Source organism: Ursus americanus, chromosome 17 (assembly GCF_024610735.1).
Source record: "Ursus americanus isolate L20-20 chromosome 17, mUrsAme1.1.p, whole genome shotgun sequence".
Lineage (NCBI taxonomy): Eukaryota > Metazoa > Chordata > Mammalia > Carnivora > Ursidae > Ursus > Ursus americanus.
The window spans coordinates 49,963,408-49,986,178 of record NC_142143.1 but is presented as its reverse complement, the minus strand read 5'-3'; the positions used below and the strand labels follow the sequence as shown (position 1 = coordinate 49,986,178).

General features: G+C 41.1%; 1 protein-coding gene and 1 long non-coding RNA gene across 4 annotated transcripts in view; one reads left to right on the top strand and one right to left on the bottom strand.

Moving 5' to 3' along the window:
* LOC123787178 (uncharacterized) overlaps positions 1-22,771 on the top strand; it is a 76,757-nt gene that overhangs the window by 12,151 nt on the left and 41,835 nt on the right. For both annotated transcript variants that reach the window (XR_015727203.1, XR_015727202.1), the window contains exon 2: positions 12,975-13,035. This is a non-coding gene — a long non-coding RNA (uncharacterized LOC123787178). The remainder of the gene's footprint in view (positions 1-12,974; positions 13,036-22,771) is intronic.
* The window catches only part of C17H12orf56 (chromosome 17 C12orf56 homolog), an 87,856-nt gene continuing 78,341 nt past the window's right edge, over positions 13,257-22,771 (bottom strand). Inside the window, exons 12-13 of one of the 2 annotated variants that reach the window (XM_087869001.1) lie at positions 20,509-20,687; positions 13,257-17,402 (exon numbers count right to left, since the gene is read on the bottom strand). In XM_087869001.1, coding sequence (XP_087725127.1) covers positions 17,270-17,402; positions 20,509-20,687 — 312 coding nt within the window. In that variant the 3' untranslated portion in view covers positions 13,257-17,269. Of the gene's footprint in view, positions 18,115-20,508; positions 20,688-22,771 lie in introns of both variants that reach the window. The other variant, XM_045789671.2, reaches the window with a different exon arrangement.

Below are 22,771 nucleotides of genomic sequence, written 5' to 3'. Positions count from 1 at the left end.
ACATCGCAAATAACATCTCTTCTCCTGTTTTTGTCGTTCCTTATTCTTGTGTGCTGGTATCCGTATACAGCGAAAGGCTTAGTACGTGCTAACGTTCTTTCACTTAGGCTGAGCAAAGAGAAATTCCACCAATGCTCTATGTGTCTGTATTCTTATTTGACTCTTTGTACTTATGCAGGTTAATAAATACTATGGAACAGCTAATGTTTGAACAGTTTTAACATATGTGTTTACGTATAAACACTCAAGTGAGTGTATGTATAATCCTCACAAGTATTCTATTAGACGCTATTTTTATTCCCATTTTATGGATGAAAAAAATTGGGGCTTAGGCAAGGTAAGTAGGTTATCTACAGTTACACCAAGTGGCAGAAGTGGGACTCACATCAGGGTCTGGCTAATACCAAAATCTGTATTCTTAGCCATGATGATGATGATGATGATATGATTGTGAAACAGTGACAGCTGATGGTTCCAGACATCGTGCTAGGCATTTTAAATTTTTATTTATTTATTTTTAGAGAGAGCGAGAGAGCAAGTGTGAATAGGGAGAGGGGCAGAGGGAAAGAATCTCAAGCAGACCCTCCTCCAGGTGCGAAGCTTGATGCAAAGCTCAGTCCCACGACCCTGAGATCGTGACCTGAACCGAAATCAGGAGTTGGACAGTCACCTGATCGAGCCACCCAGGCACCTCTGTGCTCGGCATTTTACATGTGTTATCTTAAGCAGTATATTTCCTTGCATAGAATTGATGCTTAATAGTTGTTACATGTGTTAAGGTGGACAAACCTCTTGATATCTGTGGGCTCTGCCACTAATTTGCTGTGTGACTTCAGGCAAACTACGAACCCTTCTGAGCTCCAGTTTTCTTTGCTACAAATCAATGAATGATTTTTAAAATACTTCTGGTTCTAAAATTCCAGAACTCTGAATCAATTCTACTTTGTTTTTCATTCCATAATTTTTACTTCTGTATAGTAAGACTTTTCTTACCCCCTGAATTCTGAGTTCCTGTAGGATCTCGATTTTGTTGTATTGCTTTCTCACATCTTCATGATACCTAGTCCAGTGCTCAGCATAGAACATAACAGCTTCATAGAGGTGTATATGGAGATACAAGAATTGAGATCTGAGGGGATATATCCATCTTCACAAGAAACCGTACTTATCATCATGTGTTACCTTCCTTTGGAGATGACATTCAAATGTAACTCAGGGCTACCTTGGAGATATCCGTACTCAGCACCTTTGGAAACTTTCCTGTAGTCAGAGATAAGATTCCTATCCTTAAAGCAAAGTTGTGGTCACTGCCTAAGCATCTCCTCCTGTGACTGAGCACAGAAAGGTTTCTTTTATGAAAATTGTGCTGGGGGTGGGGGAATGGGATAGGCTGGTGATGGGTAGTAAGGAGGGCACGTATTGCATGGTGCACTGGGTGTTATACACAACTAATGAATCATCGAGCCTTACATTGGAAACCAGGGATGTACTGTATGGTGACTAACATAATATAATAAAAAATCATTATAAAAAAAAAAAAAAAGAAAATTGTGCTGGGTGCCTAATTCCTGGCCTGTGGATAATGCCAGACGTGGTTCGGTGTTTTCTACAGGGAGTCCATTTTTGTTTTTTGCCCTATCTCTTATAGGACAATCAGAAACTCACAAATAATTCCATAGCTTTTCTGAATCTTTGAGGAATTACTTATTAGAAAATGAAGTTAAAAAAAAAAAAAAAGAACTAGAATCCTCCCAAACCTATGAATGGCTTATGCACAGTGCAAAATGATTCTGAAACTTTGACTTTACATCTGTCCTTCAGATAGTCTCAAGAAAAACAGTACCTTGGGACGCCTGGGTGGCACAGCGGTTAAGCATCTGCCTTCAGCTCAGGGCGTGATCCCAGCGTTCTGGGATCGAGCCCCACATCAGGCTCCTCCGCTATGAGCCTGCTTCTTCCTCTCCCACTCCCCCTGCTTGTGTTCCCTCTCTCGCTGGCTGTCTCTATCTCTGTCGAATAAATAAATAAAATCTTTAAAAAAAAAAGAAAAAGAAAAAGAAAAACAGTACCTTAAATACAGATCAAATGGGAGAGTTAAGTCAGAAAGCATGTGAACAGGGAAAGATAATAAGTAACTTTTAAAATAGTTATTTTTAGCTGCTATCTTACATTCTAGGGGAATGGCAAAATTCACTTTTTGGGTAAATGGAGCTTTTGCTTGAGAAGGAAAATAAAAGGTTGGCCTTTTGGGGTGGTCAGTTCATGTGGAAGGAGGTTTGACAATGAGAATTACATTGCTCAGAATAATAGAATTTCAGAGATCGAACCTGAAGAGCTCAGGAAAGAGATGGAGAAGGAAGTCTGAGCAAAATGTCAGCAAGAGGCCTGGAGAAGAAAAAAACAGAAATTCCTTGTGTTGAAAATGGGCCAGAGAACTTTTAGGTACTTACATTTCCTGTCCTGTGCTGTATTATACTACCTCCTCTGTTATTCCCCGACTTCCGTTAAAAGTCTGTTGTAAACAGTCATGTGTATATAATGGTGCTTGGGGAATAAATGAGGAGGGGACCATGGTCACAGCCAGGATGAAGTGGGACACAGAGAAGACAGGAACCACAGTAAGACATGATCAGGATTTTTTCTTAATCTTGAGGAATATACTTGTATAATAACAGATTGGATGAACTTAGAAGCCTGGGACACCTGAGGTCATTCCAAACAATGCATGAAGGGTTAAAGCCTGATCCAAAGTAGGGGGGAAACTCCCAAACTATGCAACGTCAGCACAAATGGGTCGATGTGCTTTTGGTTCAGTTTTCTTCAAGGAAAGAATACAGACTTGAAAGAAAGACTCAAATATAGAGAATCCATAGAGAAAATTGGAGACCACCATTAAGAACCATTCATCCGACTGGAGAAACTACATGTGTAAAAACAATAATAGCAACAAATAGAACTCTCTAAGCAGTTCAGATGTGGATCTGTGCTTTTCTTAGTAACTGTCACCATGGTAGCAAGGCATTTTGACAAGGGCGCCTTCTTAGCACAGGACATACAAAGGGGAGAGATAACAGCTAATCACGTCCTGTGTGTACCTTCTTTATTTAATTGTGCTGATCCTGTATTCCTGACTATTAGCCTCTGACACTTCTCTCCCTAATAGCATCAGGCACAATGCTAGGAATATATTAAGCACTCAACATATACACTGATTGGCTGAATTAAATGAAAGGTGTTTCTGCTATGTCTTCCTTTCCAATCTCTGCGGAGTGTCAACCGGCCAGAAATTTGAATTTAAAAATGGCCCCTGCATTTGTCAGGGGGATCAAAACTAGGCCATTTTCTTGATTCCACTGGCCCAACATGGATTTCAGGTTGAGGGGGTGAAAGGACAGTGTTGAGGTATTCTCAGATACTGAATTATTGGAAGACTAACATGAGAGTGGAAAGTAGGAAAGTGTAGGTAGAAACGTGAGGCCGTACAAGGCCTGGAAGTTTTGTGTAGGACTTGCATGCAGCACTGTTTCCCGAGAACAAACACAACTTTGGCAGCATTTCCTGCCGTGTTTAATATCAGGCCTGGGTGAATACCCCGAGGACAAGGAGTTCCACCGATTCTGGCTTCAAACTGAGAAAGCTTTTTAAGCCCCTAACCCCACCTTACACCCAATTCACACTCAGCCTGGGAAGTCTCCTTATTATAGTCCCTGGAGCTAATGATAACCTTTACTAGAGCCTTTTCTCTACCACATTCTTACATTTCGTTTTCATTGTCATCTGTATAATTGCTCTGCATTGCACTTACTTCCATCTCTAGTCTTAACCTTTGTTATTTCACATTTTCTTTTAAAAGTATTTCAACGTAGACACACCCTCTTTATTTTAACAGCCAGCGTGCCCATGGTTGCTGCTTTACAATCTGAGTTCCTACAGTTTCAACAGATCCTCAGAGCACGCCACCTTCAGCTTACAGATTGATATTCTCACCGTGTTCAAGACTGAGCTCAGCTGCAAGAATTTGTCTTTCGAATTCCTTAGCAGTAGCTTCCTGTTGGTAAAGCCCAAATCTGACCAGTGTGGTGGGTCAGCCACAGAGGCGTGGTGGTCCTAATGCTGTCAGCCTCTCTGGGGCTATCTGAGCAGGAGCTGCCCCGGTGGAACAAGCTACAGCAGTCACTGTTCTCAGAGAGGAACAGGTTAAATCCTTCCAAACCTGCTAAGGAATTTGACCCAGTTCCTTGAAACTAGAGTGTAACTTGAAAGCGTAATTGGTTGCAAATGTGTTCCTTTCTTCCTCAAACTTACTTTTGAACCCCTGTGAGACAGAGAGAAAGGCATTTCTCTTTGTATAGATGCAGACCACCACTGTTGATAAACCTCCGTATGAAATTTGGGGAGCAAATAATGTGACTTCATTTTATCAAAGGAATGGTTAGGCTTCTAGTTGTGAACGTCAACAAATACACAGTTGATGTGGTTATAGCATCTTGAATGTGTTTGCCAATGTGTTTAGCACAATGCTAGGCACAGGTGCTCAGTGAATGTTTGTTGAATGAATGAATGAGTGAATAAATGAAAAGCTCATCATAGTCTGACCCCTACCTACTTTTCCAGTTGTATTTCCTACTGTCTTCCTTCTAAAAATATATCTATTGGGGCGCCTGGCTGGTTCAGTCAGTTAAGCATCTGCCTTCAGCTCAGGTTATGATCCAGGGTCCTGAGGTCAAGTTCTACATCAGGCTCCTTGCTCAGCAGGGAATCTGCTTCTCGCTCCCTCTGCCCCTCCCCCACCACATGTGCTCCCTCTCTCTCTGTCAAATATATAAATAAAATCTTCAAAAAAATCAATAAATAATATAAAATAAGATAAAATATATTTGTATATAGTAGTTTACACTCTGGCAAAATGGCTGTTCTGTTTGCCAAAAACCTCCTGCTTTTCCACTTCTGTGCTTCGTTGTTGCCTTACCACCACCTAGAATGCTGTTCTCTCAGATCCCAGACTATGAAAATGTTACTTTTTCTCATCTCAAATGCCACTTCCTTCATGAAAATTTTACTGATTATTTCAATAAGAGAAAGCTTTTTCTCCTGATAACTTATAAAACTTCAAACCTCCTGGTCATTTATTATCAACCACCTTATGTTATAATTATTTCTGTGGTTAACTTATCCCCTTGCTATATAGTAAGCTTCTCGAAGATGGGCACTGGGTCTTCTTTTTCTTGACAGTGACTAGCACGTAGTTGATACTCAGTAACTAGTTGCTGAAATAATTCTAGTAATCAATTTTGCTAATGCGATACTAGGAACTCCAGCAACATTTTTTTAATCATTTTTCTTAATAAAATAAGAATGTCGTTCTCCTATATTAACATTATTTGAGCTCCAGAACTAGATTGAAAACGTCTCTGTCAACATTTTCTTTCTAGTTAATTCTGTAGGAGATTGAAGTATTCATTACACTCTTCCTTTATGTTTTTAATGATCATGGACTTGTTTGATTCTCTTAGTGACATCATCAGCATCATTTAAATTCATATCTTGTGCTCCTCCAAGAAGATCTTCCGAGCATTTTTTCCTTAAGTGTGTATATATCATTAAATTCTTAACCCCTCCGATCATTCATGCCTTCGTTCTTGCCTACATTACTAAAAGGTGGCGGTTCCATCCGTTCATCCACTTGCGTCTGAGACAAACGTCTTTGTAGAGTCTTAGGGCTGTGCTTTCTGCATAATATTAAACATTTCTTTCTACAGATGACCTCTTCTTGACACATAATGATAAAACCAAAGATTCTCTTCCATTTTTTTTTTTTTTTAAATTAGCTATCACCACCTGCAAGGCATGAAGAGAGAGGAAATGGAGCACAAATTATCTCAGAATTGAGCCTGGAAGTCATTTGAGAAACTAACCTCTTGAAAGCAGAAACCCTGCTATGTGCTTTGTTTCCTACAAATTTTAGCCTTCCTAGAAGGTTTGTAATATCTCATTTGGGAGATTCTAAGGATTTAAGAGAAAAGATATAAAGAGGTGGATAAGATTGTCCTTTACAAAATTTGAGACAGTCTTTATTCTGACCAGTGCATGGGTAGCAGTCCTGGATAACAATTTTCCTAGGCTCTTAAAAGCATTATTCCTAGAATAAGTGCTCCTCCAGCCAAGCTTTCACCGGTTTTTATTTTATTCTATTGTATTATTTTATTTTATTCTATTCTATTTTACTTTTTCCTTTTTTAAGATTGTATTTTTGAGTAATCTCTATACCCAACATGGGGCTTGTACTCACAACCCCAAGATCAAGAGTCACATGCCCCACTGACAGAGCCAGCCAGGCTCCCCTTTTTTAAAAAAAATTTTTTTAAGTAAGAAAAAGAAAAATTTTGATTGAAGAATTTCAGCTAGCTAGCCAGTTGGTCTAAAAGAAGAGAAATAGACAAAATGATTGCTTCCCTGGGAAGCTTGGCTAGGACCAAGTGAAGGTCTTCACAGCCTAGTGTTTGTGCAAGAACCCAGTACTGGAAATAACATGCGTCTGAGTGTGTCTGAGCATGTGGCCTGAGTTCCTGGCTTTAATTACAAACCACCAGGTCAACGGGAGTTTATCATTGCTTACCTCACACATCTATAAGACATCTAGACCCCCTCATCAGCAAGTCCCAACAACAAAGGCCCGTCTGACTAGAGTCATCTTCCAGCTCTTCTCAACTGAATTTCCCAACTTTGAATAGCTGAATCCACTAGTAAGCTTCTGAGAGGAACTGGTTTATCTGGCATCTACAGCAGAGGCTGGCAAAACTACCACTTGCAGGACCAAGTAGCCTGTAGCCTGTTCATATTTATTCTTTAACAGCTTTATTGAGATACCATTCACACACCATACAATTCCCCCTTTTAAAGTATACAGTTCATTGGTTTTTAGCATATTTACTGAGTTGTGCTACCATCACCACAATTAATTTTGTAACATTGTTATCATACCCCCCAAAATCCCACACTCATAAGCAGTCACTTCTCCTGTCCCCCCAACTGTAATTAATCACTAATCTACTTTTTCTTTATAGATTTGCCAGTTCTGACATTTCGTGTAAATGAAATCATACAATATGTGGTCCTTTAGGACTGGTTTCCTTCACTTAGCAGGTTTTCAGGATTCAGCCATGTTGTAGCACGTCAATTCGTCATTTCTTTTTCTTACCAAATGATTTATTATATGGATGAGTACATTTTGGTTATGAGTAATGCTGCCACGAACATTTGTGGATAATGTTTTGTGTGGATATATGTTTTCATTTCTCTTGGGTATATACCTAGAGGAATTGCTGGATCATAGGGTAACTATGTTTAACCTTTCAAGGAGCTGCCAGACTGTTTTCCAAGGCCACTGTGATTTTTTTTTTACATTCTCACCAGTAATGTGTGAGGGTTCCGATTTTGCCAAGAATTGCTATTATCTTTTTTATAAAGCCATCTAGGGGGTGAGAAATGGTATCTCATTGTGGTTTTATTTTTCATTTCTCCAATCTGAAGCCAGTTTTTCTATAGTCTAAAAACTAAGAATGGTTTTTACATTCTTTTACACGTTAAGAAAAATATTTCATGATACATGAAAATTATCTGAAATTTCAATTTCAGTCTCTATAAATAGTTTTGTTGGAATATAGCCACACCCACTCATTATGTATAGTCTGTGGCTGCTTTTCTCACTACAGTGGAGTTAAGTAGTTAGAACTATGACTGTGTGGCCTACAAAGCCTAAAATATTTACTACCTGACCATTTACAGAGAAAGTTTACAAACCCCTGGTCTTCAGTATAGTTGGATGAGACCACAGGGTCTGGGGTAAGAAGGAGGAAATATGACTGCCCAGTGGGAATGAATTTTTTTTCTCTTTCTCTCTCTCTCTCTCTCTTTTTCTTTCAGGTAGGCTCCACACCCAACATTGGGCTCAAAAACTCACAATCCTGAGATCTAGAGTCACATGCTCTATGAACTGAACCAGCCAGAAACCCTGGATTTTTTTTTCCTTAGTAAAAACAGAATGCAAACTGGCAGAATAAGGAAAAAAATCAGGATATTATGGAACTTAGGTAGACCACCGTATTTTTACCTGAATCCTTATTATAAGATCGTTCCAAATCTGGGCTCTCCCCATCTTATAAATTTCTCCTAGAATTCTTTTCTTAATCTGCCGCTCTGATCATACATTGTTTATCAGGGTCCTCTAAGGGTTTCCCACACCCGCAGACTCTTAGGACCATTTAAACAGAGTCCTGCATGGTCTGACAGCATCTTAATTTTCCAGCACTCACCTTTCCTTTTTTTAAAGATTTATTTATTTATGAGAGAGAGAGAAACCATGCATGCACATGGGGGGGGCACGGGGGAGGCAGAGGGAGAGGACAAGCCAACTCCCTGCCGAGCTAGGAGCCCAACTTGGGTCTCCTCATGACCTGAGCTGAAACCAAGAGTCAGTTGCATAACCGACAGAGCCACCCTGGGACCCCAACACTCACCTTTGACTAGACCTTTGACTAAACCACCCAGCCAGAATTTCAGGATTCTGTGCTTGCTTTTTTTTTTTTTTTTTTTTTTAAAGTTGGGTGTGGAGCCCAACTCAGGACCTGAGATCAAGACCTGAGCTGAGGGGCGCCTGGGTGGCTCAGTCATTAAGCGTCTGCCTTCGGCTCAGGGCGTGATCCCAGGATCCTGGGATCGAGCCCCGCATCAGACTCCTCTGCTGGGAGCCTGCTTCTTCCTCTCCCACTTCCCCTGCTTGTGTTCCCTCTCTCGCTGGCTGTCTCTCTCTCTGTCAAATAAATAAATAAAATCTTCAAAACAAAACAAAACAAAAAAAAAGACCTGAGCCGAGCCCAAAAGTCGGACGCTTGACCAACTGAGCTACCCAGGCTCCCCCAGGATTCTGTGCTTTCATTTACACTTTCTCTTCTATGTGGAATTTACACTTTCTCTTCTAAGTGGAATGCTTTTCTCTTCTCCAAATCCTAGACACATTGTTACTGTGAAATGTTTCAAGCATACAGAGAAGTAAAGAGAATAATACAGGAATATCCGTGCACTTACCAACCACCGAGCTTTGTCAAATCTTACCATTTTCCATGTTCTGTACTGTTAAAAAATTATCACAGACTTAGATATCTTTAAAACCTCCTCAAACACAAAATCTTCTAAATAGGCCTTCGCGATGCACCCAACCAAAATTAAACTCTTCCTCCTATGATCTCCTGTAACACTTTCTTTGTGTCTCTATCATCTGACCTGTTCTGCCCTTGTAAAATATTTTCTTTGAGCATTCCTTACTATTGTCATTCTCATAGTGGGGTACAAAGATTATTTCAGGTAGTCTAAGAAAAAGATATAAAAATTTAAAAATTGTGTTTATTCAAAAATGTACATTAGAAATAGATATACACACAAATGTTTAAAAATATATATCTAGGGGCGCCTGGGTGGCACAGCGGTTAAGCGCCTGCCTTCGGCTCAGGGCGTGATCCCGGCGTTCCGGGATCGAGCCCCACGTCAGGCTCCTCCGCTAGGAGCCTGCTTCTTCCTCTCCCACTCCCCCTGCTTGTGTTCCCTCTCTTGCTGGCTGTCTCTATCTCTGTCAAATAAATAAATAAAATCTTAAAATATATATATATATCTATATATCTATATAGATCTATATAGATATATATATCTATATATCTATATATCTATATAGATCTATATAGATATATAGATATATAGATATATATATCTAGAACAACTCCATGATTTCCCAGATATCCTTTAGGACATGGCTAAAGTAGGTAGATTAGAGTAGAAAATTATTGAGTAAAAAATGATGTTGCAAAAATATCGAGTAAATAAAAAATACAGATGATATGGCAAAAATTTTGAAGCTTGTACTCAAATAATTTAGCTTAGAAAACTTAGCTTATTAGAACAGGCACCCGGTTTTATTTATTTTTGTATGCCCTAAGTACCCAAGTAACTCAGAGACGATGCTTATTGAGTTGAATTGATTTCTCTTTGGGACGAGATCCTTGAAAATCGTGTGGCACCTCCTAAACCTTAAGACATTTTGTCCACATCAAACACCCCTGGCAGAGTACAGGTGAGGCTTCTCCCCCTTTGCCTTTCCTGGCCCCTGTGACACGTCGCTGCCGGCGGGGCTTGATGACGTGTGAAATAATGCTAGCGACAGGCCCGTTCTGAAGGAATGAGGACGCCAGCTTGCCAGAATGCTCTCATCAGCGTCGCTCCAACGGACCAATCTCAACAAACCTCAGTCTGCGGAGCACTTTAGTTCTTGGATCTGGTCTGCTACACACACACACACACACACACACACACACACACACACACACTCTTACACTCACCAGACTCTGTGTTTTAGAGAAATGTGTCTTGGCTCCTTAAAATTCACTCTTTTGTGGCACCTTGTCCTTATTGTTAACACTGATCTATCCGAAGTCACGCTGGCAACTGAATTTAGTCTTGAGACTTGGCAATGAGGAGTCATTTTGTATAACCCAAAGCACGACGTTAGCCAAATTATGTCATACAGTTACAAAACTCCTGTCCCATCTTCCAGTTTTTCTGAGTAAATGTGGCTCTTTGAGAAGTTTCACTCCTCCTACCCTAAAATGACCTTATGGGCTCTCAGATATCAGAGGATTCTAATTGCAATGAAATCTTTCACTTTATTTCCTTTCTTAGGGCCCGCTTTTTGAGATGGTGTTTTGGAAGAGTGAGGAGTAGTGGGAACCCCTAAGGCCTCTGAGTCACAAAAGGAGATCAGAACATGTCTGAAGTTTGGTTTAACCCCCAAACCTTCACTCATATTGGACCAGATAAACCTCTGGGAGAAGCCCTATGAAACTGCTGTATATGGCTTTAATGTCTTCATTCCTAATTCCTACTGTTAAGGCACGGGTCTTTGCTGATCTTAAAACTCCATGCCAGGACTAGCTTCTAACCAGGACGCTTTTATAAATGAAACAGGGGATACTGGGAAGAAAAAGGCATAAACCACCCAGGGAAGCCATGATGTTAAGTCACCGTCTTGAAACACTTTGAGTCCCTTACCTCTACAGGACACCCTTTCAGACTGGGGACTAGTTTTCAACTTGAAAGTCTGGCGGGTTTCTTAGAGAATTTAATGCTTGGTTTTCATTCCAATGAGATGCCTGTGTTTGCATTGTTTACACTGATCCATTGTTTGTCCCTAAGTGGGAAAACTTGAATTGTCCCGGGTCAAAAAGAGAACAGAAGCAGACTCCACTTACAGATAGGCAAGTGTTCAAGCCAAGCAAAGTCAAAGGACGGCATGGCCTGTAAATACATGTAGTAATTCTGAAAGAGAAGAGTGAAACGTGCTAGCAGGATGCCAAACTCAAGAGCCTGTGTTGTACATTCTACCATATTCATTTTGCAAGAGGAGATGCAGTTTCAGCAAAGCGGCGTGCATTACATTAATATAATACTAATTCGTATTTAATTTTATGAACTTTTCAATCATAAATTTGTGTTGATTTAATAAGAGCATAAATTTTCCTACTCATAGATTTATGTTAGTACATATTAAAGAATCATGACAACAAAAAATAATTTAATTTTGAACATCCACGGGAATTTTAAAAGTTTAAGAGTCAATTCTCCTGCTTAGAGGGAAGTTTTGCTTTTCTTTGTCTTCCTAACCCAACTGTGCCCTCTGGTGGTTGTAGTTGCTGATAGAAGTAAAATACTCCCTCTATGTTTCCTTTTCACCTAGGTTTGTAGGTCAGCTGTGCAGCAGACAGAGTAATTTCCCGGTAGCAACAAAGTTATAAACAATGGCGGTTATTGCAGGATAGCCCACAAAACCCCACAGTGGCTCTGTGCCACTTGATCTACAACCTCCTTCTCCCTCCTCCACTGCCCTCCTCGCTGGCCAAACAGATCACCGTATCCACAGTCTCTGCCAATACAGCTACACCTCTGTCCCCTTCACTTTCAGGAGTCGAAAGAGGATGGAAGTGAGTTAGTGCTTTGGTCAATTCCAACATCTTTACTTATAGGCATAACTTCGGCTGTGAAACCCCACACCTCTCCTGGGGCCTCCAGAAGAGAGGGCCACCTAGAAGGACACTTACAGATCCTCTTTGCCTCTTCCGAGAATCTTGGGGCACATAATCTTGCTTCCTTTTCTTTTGCCTTTTTGCCTTTTGCCTTCTTTGACCCAGAGCCCCTCTTATTTCTTCGTGGTCAGAATCACCTTCCAAGTAGAAAGCAAGAGGAAAGGGAAAGCACACTAGAACAAAATGGAAGGAAAAGAAAATCCTTTGACACAAGGTTTCGCCAAATCCAGAAGCCAGAAATCTCTGATATCTAATCAATAAACCTTCAGACACCTTGTCTCCTCCATGCTTGAAAACCTCACCAGGCCCCTCTAAGCACTGGCTGGACGAGGAAGGGTGGAGGGAAGACACATTCTCAGTCCACCTGGTGCATGTCATACCATCAGCACTAACGTGAGATTCCGAGGGCCCTTCCCCAGTGAGGGACGGTACCGATGTGGACCCTGCTGTGTCCAAATAGATAGAGGTCCTGTTTTAAAGGGACTAGAAGAAGTCTTAGGAATATTATTGAATCCATTTATAGTGACAAAAGGGAAAATTTATATGATTTTAACAAAGTAGGAGAAAACAGCAAGAACATACTGTGTTCTTGTTCAAGTGAAATACTTCAGCCAGAGTACCTGACTGTGGTGAATGACTTAATTTGGAATTACCCTGACATTGACATTTAAAATAAATGAAAGTGTTCTTGATTGTTTCATTTATCTATTGCTATTTAATGAACCCCTCCAGGGAGAGAGGGAGAGGCTTAGGAGCTGGCCAGCAGAGAAACTGTCGTCAAGGGTTTTTTATACACACCAGCAGCATCATACTGTGATACGAATTTTTTTTTCTCTATCATTCTTGTAGGTAAGGAAAGGAAAAGAAAACAGGAAACATTGGAAACATAAATGGGGTCTTTCCTGTGAAGGTGAGTTTCATTTTTTTTTTCTGTTGAACTTTGGTAAAGCACAAGGGTTAGATTAATTAATGATTAATAACAACTGAAGATTAGTGAGAATGGGTAGGGTTCCTATTACCTAGATATTTGTATTTAAATTTTTCTCTGCATCATGTATTCTATTTGAAAATGTTTCTGTAAAGTACCAAAATACTTTGGGTGTGAAAAATTAATTTAAAAAATAAACCAATCTAAAACTTAGAAGCTTAAAACAACCCTTTATTTAAAACAAAACAAAAAGTTGAGCTCATAGAATCAGAAAATGGTTGCCTGGGGCTAGGGGACAGGGGGACTAGGGAGAGGTTGCTACTTTCAAGAGTACAAACTTTTAGTTGGAAGATGAAGAAAGTTTGAGGATCTAATGTATAACATGGTGACTCTAGTTGATAATACCATGTTATATCATTGGAACTTGCTAGGAAGGTAGAACTTAAATGTTCTCACCAAAAAAATCCAAAAGGAGAATACATAGGTGATGGACGGTTGGGGGAAATGCTTTCACAGTGTAGAGGCAGATGAAATCATCACATGGTACACTTGTAAATAGTTTACAGTTTTGTCAGTTGCATGTGGAGAATGAAAAGAAAGGAGAAAACTCAGAGGTTGGTCAGGTTTCTTTTTTGAGCAGTGGAATGAATGAAGTACCATCCATGGAGAAGATTGGGGAAGAACAGATTTTTATTTTGGGGGGAGGCAAGGAAGAAAATATAAAATTCCACTTGAACACGTGTATGTATGTTATGCTCGCTCAATAATTTGTAATTGAACTAGATAGTTTAAGGTTTACCCAAACTGTAGGTTTGGGTGTAAGCCAGGTTATAACAAAGTGCCATACTATCTGGGAAATTAGAATAGACGATTAGTATTTAAAGTATGAGTTCACCAAGCAAGTTAGTGTGTCTATTAGGGTAATAGCTACAATTTATTGAGGGGCTTTTATATGTTTGAACCATATGAAATTGTGGATATTGACAATTTTGAACTTGAAATGGCAATGCCATATGGGTTTGTCCCAGTATATAGTAGCCACAGAATTATTTGTTTATGTATAAGCGAATGATTATTCACAAAAACCGTCAAGGTAGGCTTTTTCTTATCTTATAGTTGATAAAGTGGAAGTTGTGGAAGAGGTTCAATAAGCTGCCAAAAGTCTGATGATGAGGAAGTAGGCAGGAAGGAATCAAAATAAGGTCTTTCTGACGTGGCATCTGTACTATAAGCCACAAAGTCACACTACCAAGATTTCTAGCCAAGAAGTCGTGCTGCCTTCCAAAGGAGAAAAGCTTCAGACACCAAATACACAGATATGCAGATACAGGAGTGCTTGGTCTGACTGGATGGAGAATTGCTGACTGTCTACCTCCTACAGAGACCCAAGTCCAATTAGACCTTACAAGCCAGCATTGCATTTTAGAAGTAAACACAATGAACAAAAAGCGATCAGTTAACACTATTAAAAGTTGCTCAAAAATTTCCATCAAGCAGTGCCTGGGTGGCTCAGTCAGTTGAGTGTCCAAGTCTTGATTTCGGCTGGGTCATTAACTCAGGGTTGTGATTTCGGCTCCAGTCATTATTGCAGGGCGGTGAGATCAAGCCGTGAGTTGGGCTCTGTGCTCAGCAGGGAGTCTGCTTGAGATTCTCTCTCCTTCTGCCCTTTGCCCTGCTCATGCTGTTTAAGTCAAAGGCTAAAAGAAGTTTACATGATTAAAACGCTTTCTGTCTATCCTTGGAAGAATATTTCCCACATAACTCTTGCATTGATAATATCAATTAGAGCCAACAGTCCTTCATGGTGGTAAGCGATAGAAATGGTCACTTGTCAATTAAGTCACACTCCTGCTAATAGAAAATTGAATTTTTAAATTTAATAACCAAATGAATGTGCTCTTCAATGCTATATTGATCAGGGGCTCTCTGAGTATAGTAGCTAGTCCCCCAATTGGTTCAAAAAAATAAAGCCAGTACATACATACATACATACATACATACATTTATTTATTTATTTATTCATTTATTTAAAAGGCCAGTACTTACTAATCTGTAAGTTCTGCCAGCTTCGATATTATTTTAATAATAATGATGGTAATAATAATAATAAGTATCATGTACTGAATCCTTACTACATGCCACATACCATGATATGTGCATTAACACCATCTTTGCATAAAAGCTCCTAACAACCTTATGGGATAGGTTGTTCTTTGTTTTGACTGAAGCATAGAGATAGTAATTTCCCGATGTCCAAAACTAGTGCAGAGCTGAGATTTAAACTCAGCCATTTAGGGGCACTCATTCAGTTAGGTGGCTGCCTTTGGCTCAGGTCCTGATCTCAGGGTCGTGGGATCCAGTCCTGGTTCAGGCTCCTGGCTCAGTGGGGAGTCTCCTTCTCCCTCTCCCTCTGCCCCTCTCCCTGCTTATGCACCTGCTGTCTCTCTCTCTTTCTCTCTCAAATAAATAAAATCTTAAAAAAAAAAAAAACCTCAACCATTTAAACTCAATTTAAACTCATTTAAATTCAAAACCCATGCTCTTACCCCCTATTATATATATGTGTATACACATACATGCACACATATATGTACATATAAAATGGTAGAGCTGACTACCGTGAGTTTACTTTTAGTGCAGGTGGTAAATAGCAATGCTTGTCTATTATAAAAGTGGTCAAAGAGTCTAGAATCTTCAGCCCAGCCTGAAAACTAGCTGTGTGCTTGTTTTTTTTGATGATCCTTTGTATTTCTAAAAAGTTATAATTGTGATTTTCATATTCAAAATTTTTCTACAATTAGATTTCCTTAAAGTAATTATTTTGTAGTTGAAGCCAATATTTAGTCAATCAAATGTGTCTGATAACTAAGAGAGATGGATTATTTAGTGATTTTCTTGGCTTTGGCAACAATGCAAAAAACAGTAGGAAAGAACTGTAGCAGGATAACCCTTTAAAGTGTTGATTTTGGGGTTCCCCTCCCACACTGTGCAAACAAATAGACAAAGGCCATAAGAAAATCAAGATGACAAATATTCAGGGGCGCCTGGGTGGCACAGTGGTTAAGCGTCTGCCTTCGGCTCAGGGCGTGATCCCGGTGTTATGGGATCGAGCCCCACATCAGGCTCCTCTGCTATGAGCCTGCTTCTTCCTCTCCCACTCCCCCTGCTTGTGTTCCCTCTCTCGCTGGCTGTCTCTATCTCTGTCAAATAAATAAATAAAATCTTTAAAAAAAAAAGAAGATGACAAATATTCAACCATTAGCTTTCAGGAATGCCACTGATGTAGCCCTACGTGGAAAGATGCAGATGGGTTCTGACAGAGCTTTTGCTCCCACGGATTTGATAAAGTCTGCTCTCGGAGAAAAGAGAACAGTGGGAGAGAAGAGGCATCTAGCACCTCAGACACATGGGAGGGAAGCCCAAGCCCTCTCTGGAGCCAGCACCGCTCCTGGCCCAGAGCCAGGGCATGGTTTAGAAGCTGAGGCAGAGCTGAGTTGATCCTCTTGTTGTCATTCTGTGGGTTCCACCATTCACCAGTGGTCAGCCCACTATCCATCATTAGTCCAGTCTGAAGTCTTGTTGCCTTTGTCCCAAGAATCTTTTTATATGCTTCTGATTGACCATCTCCTGGGAGCAGTCCCTCATCTAACAGTCCAGGACACTCATAAGCACCCTTCTACTCCCCCCATCACTAACCCCCAGACTGGAAACTGGAAGACTTGTAGTGGGTGACAGTGGAGAGGGTGTCAGTGGAGAGGGCTTGGACACTTTGTGGGGTGATGTTGTGACAGCTGAAAGGGAAATGTTTGGTCCAAAGAAAGCAGCATTATTTGGGATCCACGTGAAATCGTCCACTGAGCCAGGGTCGCAGAGGAATGCACTACCCCATCACAGAGCGTTAAGAAGTGAGAATGTTAGAGCTGGACAAGAGATTGCAGAACATCTCGTCCCACCCTTCCACATGCAGAGTAGACTTTCTTTGAGGTCAAATAGCTGGCTAATGGCTCCGTTGCAACCAGTAATAAGATGTCATGAGTGAGTTTAATCCTTTGTCCAGTGCACAGCACGGGCACATCTGGTTTGGGAGCTCTTTCTTTGGGGTTTTCTCTGATCCTCCTTCAAGTCATGGTAGGTCGAACAGAGGACCCACTTTCTAAGTTCTTAAAGGCCCAAGTTCAATAGCTCACAGTGACACCAAAGTGAAGTTTTTGTTGGATTAGTTTATTGCCATAAGATATAGTGAAGACTTCTTTTTTTCAATGGTTGGGAGAGCCACAATTGCTTGTAGACACTTTCTCTTCCACAGAGACTCTATGAAACTGCTTGCACTAGCCCACAGGTGCCTGGAACTGAGCACCAGAAAGCATTTAATCGTGTTGAAGAAAGTCCAAGCTTCTTCCCCAGGATAAATGAGGACCCGACCTTCCTTGTGGCTATCCCTGTGTTGTTCTGCTCATTCTCCCATGAATACTTATTTCACTAGAATTTTTACAGGTGGAGAAGGAGGGTGTCTATCTATCGCTCGGCATTTCTCTAATGATCACTTTGTAAACCACAATTTATCTTTGGATATTTCAGTGGCTTCATACCACTCACCATTATTATACCAATTATTACATCATTATTACAGAACTCATCAAGTTGCACTTTCTACATTTGTTTTCCATGGGCTTCTGTTCCCTTTGTAGTTTTTTATTTTTAGAAACCTTTTTAGAGAAACACTCGTTTTTAGCACCACTTTACGTATGTCAGTGTATTTAAACAGTTTCTTTTTTGTGGCGGATAAAAAACTTAAAAGACTTCCCTTACAGGTATTGTTGGAACATTCAAATAAAATCTGTTTATAAGACACAGGGATAGCCAGGTATTAAACGAATTAAATAAGTTTTCTCATAAATATTAGGTTGACTCCTGGTTAACATTTTAGAGTCTTATTAATATTTCACACATTGTTTCTGTTCAACTAATTTCAGAACTTCATGAAAAAGTTGAATGGTAGGTTGGGTAAGAGGGTACCACAATGGGAGCCTTTTTTCCAAGGCCGGCATGTGAATAAAGTACCTGCAAATCATAAAAAGAAACACAGTAGCTTTAAAAACAAGAATTTCACATTGGTCACATCAGCACGTATACACTCGCTGGCATAGGGCTGTTGGATAGGGGGGTCTAAGCCACAAGATTTGGCCAGCATTTTCGTCTGATCTCCCCTGTTGGGTGACCTAGAAGATCTCTGATATGTGTGCCTTTCAGCTGATTGAGACACTGTACTACAGCAAAGGAAGTGAATTTCATTAATAATGTATCCGTTATCAAGGCATTAATAGGGAAGCCAGGACTGTCCTCACCACAGTGTTTCCTTGGGCAATACACAGGAAATTGAAATAAAAGGGTCAAGTTAGGAAAGGTAGGGTTCATATGGCCTTAGTAGAAGTTTAGAAAAGGCCAGGGGAAGAAACAAAAGTGAGAAAGCCTTAAGCCCTCCCTTGATGGTTTAAAAGATAGGTTCTCTGGGCGCCTGGGTGGCTCAGTCATTAAGCATCTGCCTTCGGCTCAGGGCGTGATCTCAGGGTCCTGGGATCGAGCCCTCCATCGGGCTCCCTGCTCCGCTGGGAGCCTGCTTCTTCCTCTCCCACTCCCCCTGCTTGTGTTCCCCCTCTCTCTGGCTCTCTCTCTCTCTCTGTCAAATAAAGAAATAAAATCTTTTGAAAGAAAGAAAGAAAGAAAGAAAGAAAGAAAGAAAGAAAGAAAGAAAGAAAGAAAGAAAGAAAGAAAGAAAGAAAGGGAAGGAAGGAAGGAAGGAAGGAAGGAAGAAAGAAAAGAGAAAAGAAAAGAAAGAAAGAAAAAGAAAAGATAGGCTTTCAACCCCGGGTGCACATTAGAGTCACCTGGGGAGTTTTTTAAACATCAGTACCCAGGCCCCACCACAGGCTGACTGAACAGAGGTTCTCCTGTGAGACCTGGGTATCAGTATTTTTTCACAGTGACTCTGGTGATTCTAATGCACGCACGTTGAAAATCACTAGTCTGAAACAAGGATCACAAACCTAAACGCGCCCAGGTAACCCATTAGGAGGAGGGTCAGGTGAGAGTGGGGAGGAGGCAGGGGCACACTAAGGGATCTACAGGGGGCAGCTGCTCGTGGGCTCCCGCCAACTACTGTCACGCGGGAATGTGACACCATTTTGGCAGTTGTTCGGATTTTTAAATGTGCATAACTAATATTTAAAAAGTGGGTTGTGTGATAACATGCCACAACATGGAGGCAGCTTGAAGATGTGATGCTAAGTGAAGAAGTCTGACACAGGCCATACAGCGTATGATTCCATTTATGTGAAATGTCCAGAACAGGCAAATCCCAGAGAGGTGGATTAGTGGTTGCCAGGGGCTGGGGGAGGGGAGCATGGCATGTGACTGCTTAATGGGTACCAGGTTTCTTTAGAGGTGATGAAAATGTTCTGCAATTAGACAGTGGTGATGGTTGCACAACATTGTGAAATGTATTAAAAGCACACTTTAAAATAGTGAATTTCATGCTATATGCATTTTACCTAAAAAAAAAAAACAAAACAAAAAAAAACGAGGAAAAAATTAGGTTGTGTGAACCAGTTCAGAGCAGGCCAAACAAATCCCTTTTATAGGCGCCACAGTGGAACCTATGGTGTAAAACCACATGGAGGAAAACCAGGGTCCACAAATTGGGCTGAAATGTTTTAAAAAGCCAATCGAGGCCCATAATGTATGCCTCCGCATCCTTTTATGTCCACACCCAAGCTGGTAGCAAAGCTGTGCCTGCTGAACCCTTTTCATCTTAAGTCAGGCGCAAGCTGGGTTTTTTTCCTTGATAGGCGCTAATGCAGAGCTGAGCAGCTGCCAGCCTATAAATAGAAGTGGGAACCCCTGAGGTGCGGACAGGCTGGCTGACGAAACCCCTGCTTGTTACTGCTCTTCCTTACTGTTTCATTACTGAGTCGGAGAGGGGTAAAGGAAACAAACAAAAAATAATATCCACACTCGTTAATGGTTTCTCCTTTATCAATTGTGGGGTTTTTTTGGGGGGGGTTGCTTTTTCCCCCAATGCTTCAGTTAAATTCACAATCCCTAATTCATCACCCCCTTTGGTAGGGTTGGTTACTCTTGGTTCCTCGCAGCATGTTAACATCATTACTACCTCTGGGAGGTGCTGGCTGCCGCAAAGACAATGAGTGAGACACAGTTCTTTGAAGAGCGTCTGATGTTTCCTTGGTCTTTTCTAGCCTGGGAATACCCTTCAGATGGCAGTGGCTCTGAGAGCTCCGCAAACCCTACGGTACCACAGATCACAGTGGGATAGCAGTACACACAAACCAGAATTGCCCATCTTCACTTCCTCTTCTACGTACTGGGCCAGGTGGCCGTTCTGCCTGAAAACCAGAAATGAGTGGATTTTTCTGCAGACGAGACTCAGACTTTTCTCACCTGAATTCTTCTGTGTAGTCATTCCTAATACACTCCGCCAAAGTCTTGCTGTGCTGCAGGCAGCTCTTGAGGATGTAAAATTGCTGATACAACAGAACTGCTTGGCTGGGACGCAGCAGCTGAAGTGAAGCTGAAAGCCCCTTTACCACTTGTTTCACGATAGTGGCCACGAAAGTGATCTAAACAAGAAAAAGGCAGTTGCTTGTAGGCCACATGCCACCCGTAAGACACCTATTTCAGCTGGGGCCTCACCTCTAAAGCTAGGCAAAGTCCTCACCACCTTACACCAGTACTCTTGCACTGTTCCTCACAGAAATGGCATTCAGAGAGGACCAGACCATAGACTGACTGGGTTTACCATTCACTGCCCCCCCCCCCACCAAGCAGAATCAGAACGAATACTGACTGTCAAGGAAATTGGGTTCCAATGTAAAAGGAGAACATTGGAGAGAAGGGGAACTTGGAAAGGTCCATGGCCTCCTCCAGGAGGGAAGATGGTTTCTCTTCTCTTCTGTGAAGGACAAGTGGCCCACAGAGATAAACTCCCTGTGCCTTTCAAAGAAGGTTCTTCCAAGGCAGTGGTTCTCAAAATTTAATATGCCTAAAAATCACCTAGACAGCTCAATAAACATGCGGAATCCTGAGCCCCACCTCAGGATATTTGCCATAAACAATTCTGATGGCTTTGTTCCTCAGACCACACCTTGAGAAACACTAAGTGAGAAAGCAAAGAAAACCGGGCTTGACACAAGCAAGTGATGTTGATGTCCCTGTTAGCTGGGGTTTTCCTCAGGAGTATGTCTGCTATCATTTCTAAAATGGAAATAGTAACAAGAATGTGAAGTTATTGAGTTGCTGCTTCTCACACACACAAAAAAGCCATTGAAAACAGAACCAAGGAGCGTCTGGCTGGCTCTGTTGGTAGAACATGTGACTCTAGATCTTGGGGTTGTGAGTTCAAGCCCCACACTGGGTGTAGAGATTAGTTTAGAAAACACACACACACACACACACACACACACACACACACACACACACACAAAACAGTACCAAATAACAAAAACCAAGAACAATGGATTCCACAAGTCTTTTGTGTGTGTGTGTGTGTGTGTGTGTGTGTGTGTTTGTGAGGGGGGCACATTTTCGATCAACTATCCATAAATGTAGGCTACTGTAAAAACAGAAAGGAACTCTAGTGTCATTTCAGGCTCTAACCAGCATGCCCCTTTGCATGCCAATTAATTTTGTATCAGTAAAAGTGTTGCCTTTTCTATCGATGTTGCTACTGGCCCTTCCCAAGTAGGACAGGTGGTTTGGGTTCTCTCCAGTCCAGATCTGTATACACATATTGATTAAATACTGTGTCAGGCAGACACAGATGATTGAGGTTGGAGAGTCTGGAGCAGTAGAACAAAGCAATGACCATTTGGGGAGTAAATTTCTAACTTCTTTTGCATCTTGCTCTAACCAAGTAAGAGAATCAGCCAGAGCTGACTGACATGCTGGTGGATTCAATGATCACAACAGCTTTCTTGCGTGTACATTTCTCTCAAATGGCCTGTTTCTACCCATACTCTTTAGAACAGAGTTAATATTGAAACTTTCAACAAGGCTAGTGGTCCTTTTGTCACCTTTCATCCTGGCATACTTGATGGTCACAGACTGACTTCATACTCAACTCAATTCCTTTGGTGAGCCAACCCTAGAGGTTGATAAAGAAACTTCCCTGTGGCTTGGAGTCCTTAGTACCCCCAGACTTCATACATCAGTTCAGATGATAGGGTCTGCAACCACTTCACAGAAAAAGTAAGGATCTTGCATCTTGCACATAAGAGCTTCTGTTGCTATGAATGACTAGAAATTTATGACATGCCTTGAAGTGGGCCAGAGACCAGTTAGCGTCTGTGTGCTGCTACGGGAGCCAAGTTCATGGGCTCAGTCTCTGTATAAGGCAGCTGGCTGTAATACTGCCAAGTGTACCTCTGGCCCTAGCCAGATTTTTGTAAACATATGTCACAGGGATCTGGCAAGAAAATCTACATTCCTGAGGACATATTCAGCATAACGATAGAAAATAGCCCAAAGTAGGAAACCATCGATGGCCAACAGAGGCGTGTTTGTATATGAAAAAAGACATATTATGTCATGTCAAATCCTCCATTAGCAATGAAAATTGTTTGGTTTACTACTTTTTGAAGAGATCTCCCATTAAATGTATGTTGATTGAATGTACGAGTACATGAATGAATAAAGGAAAATTAAG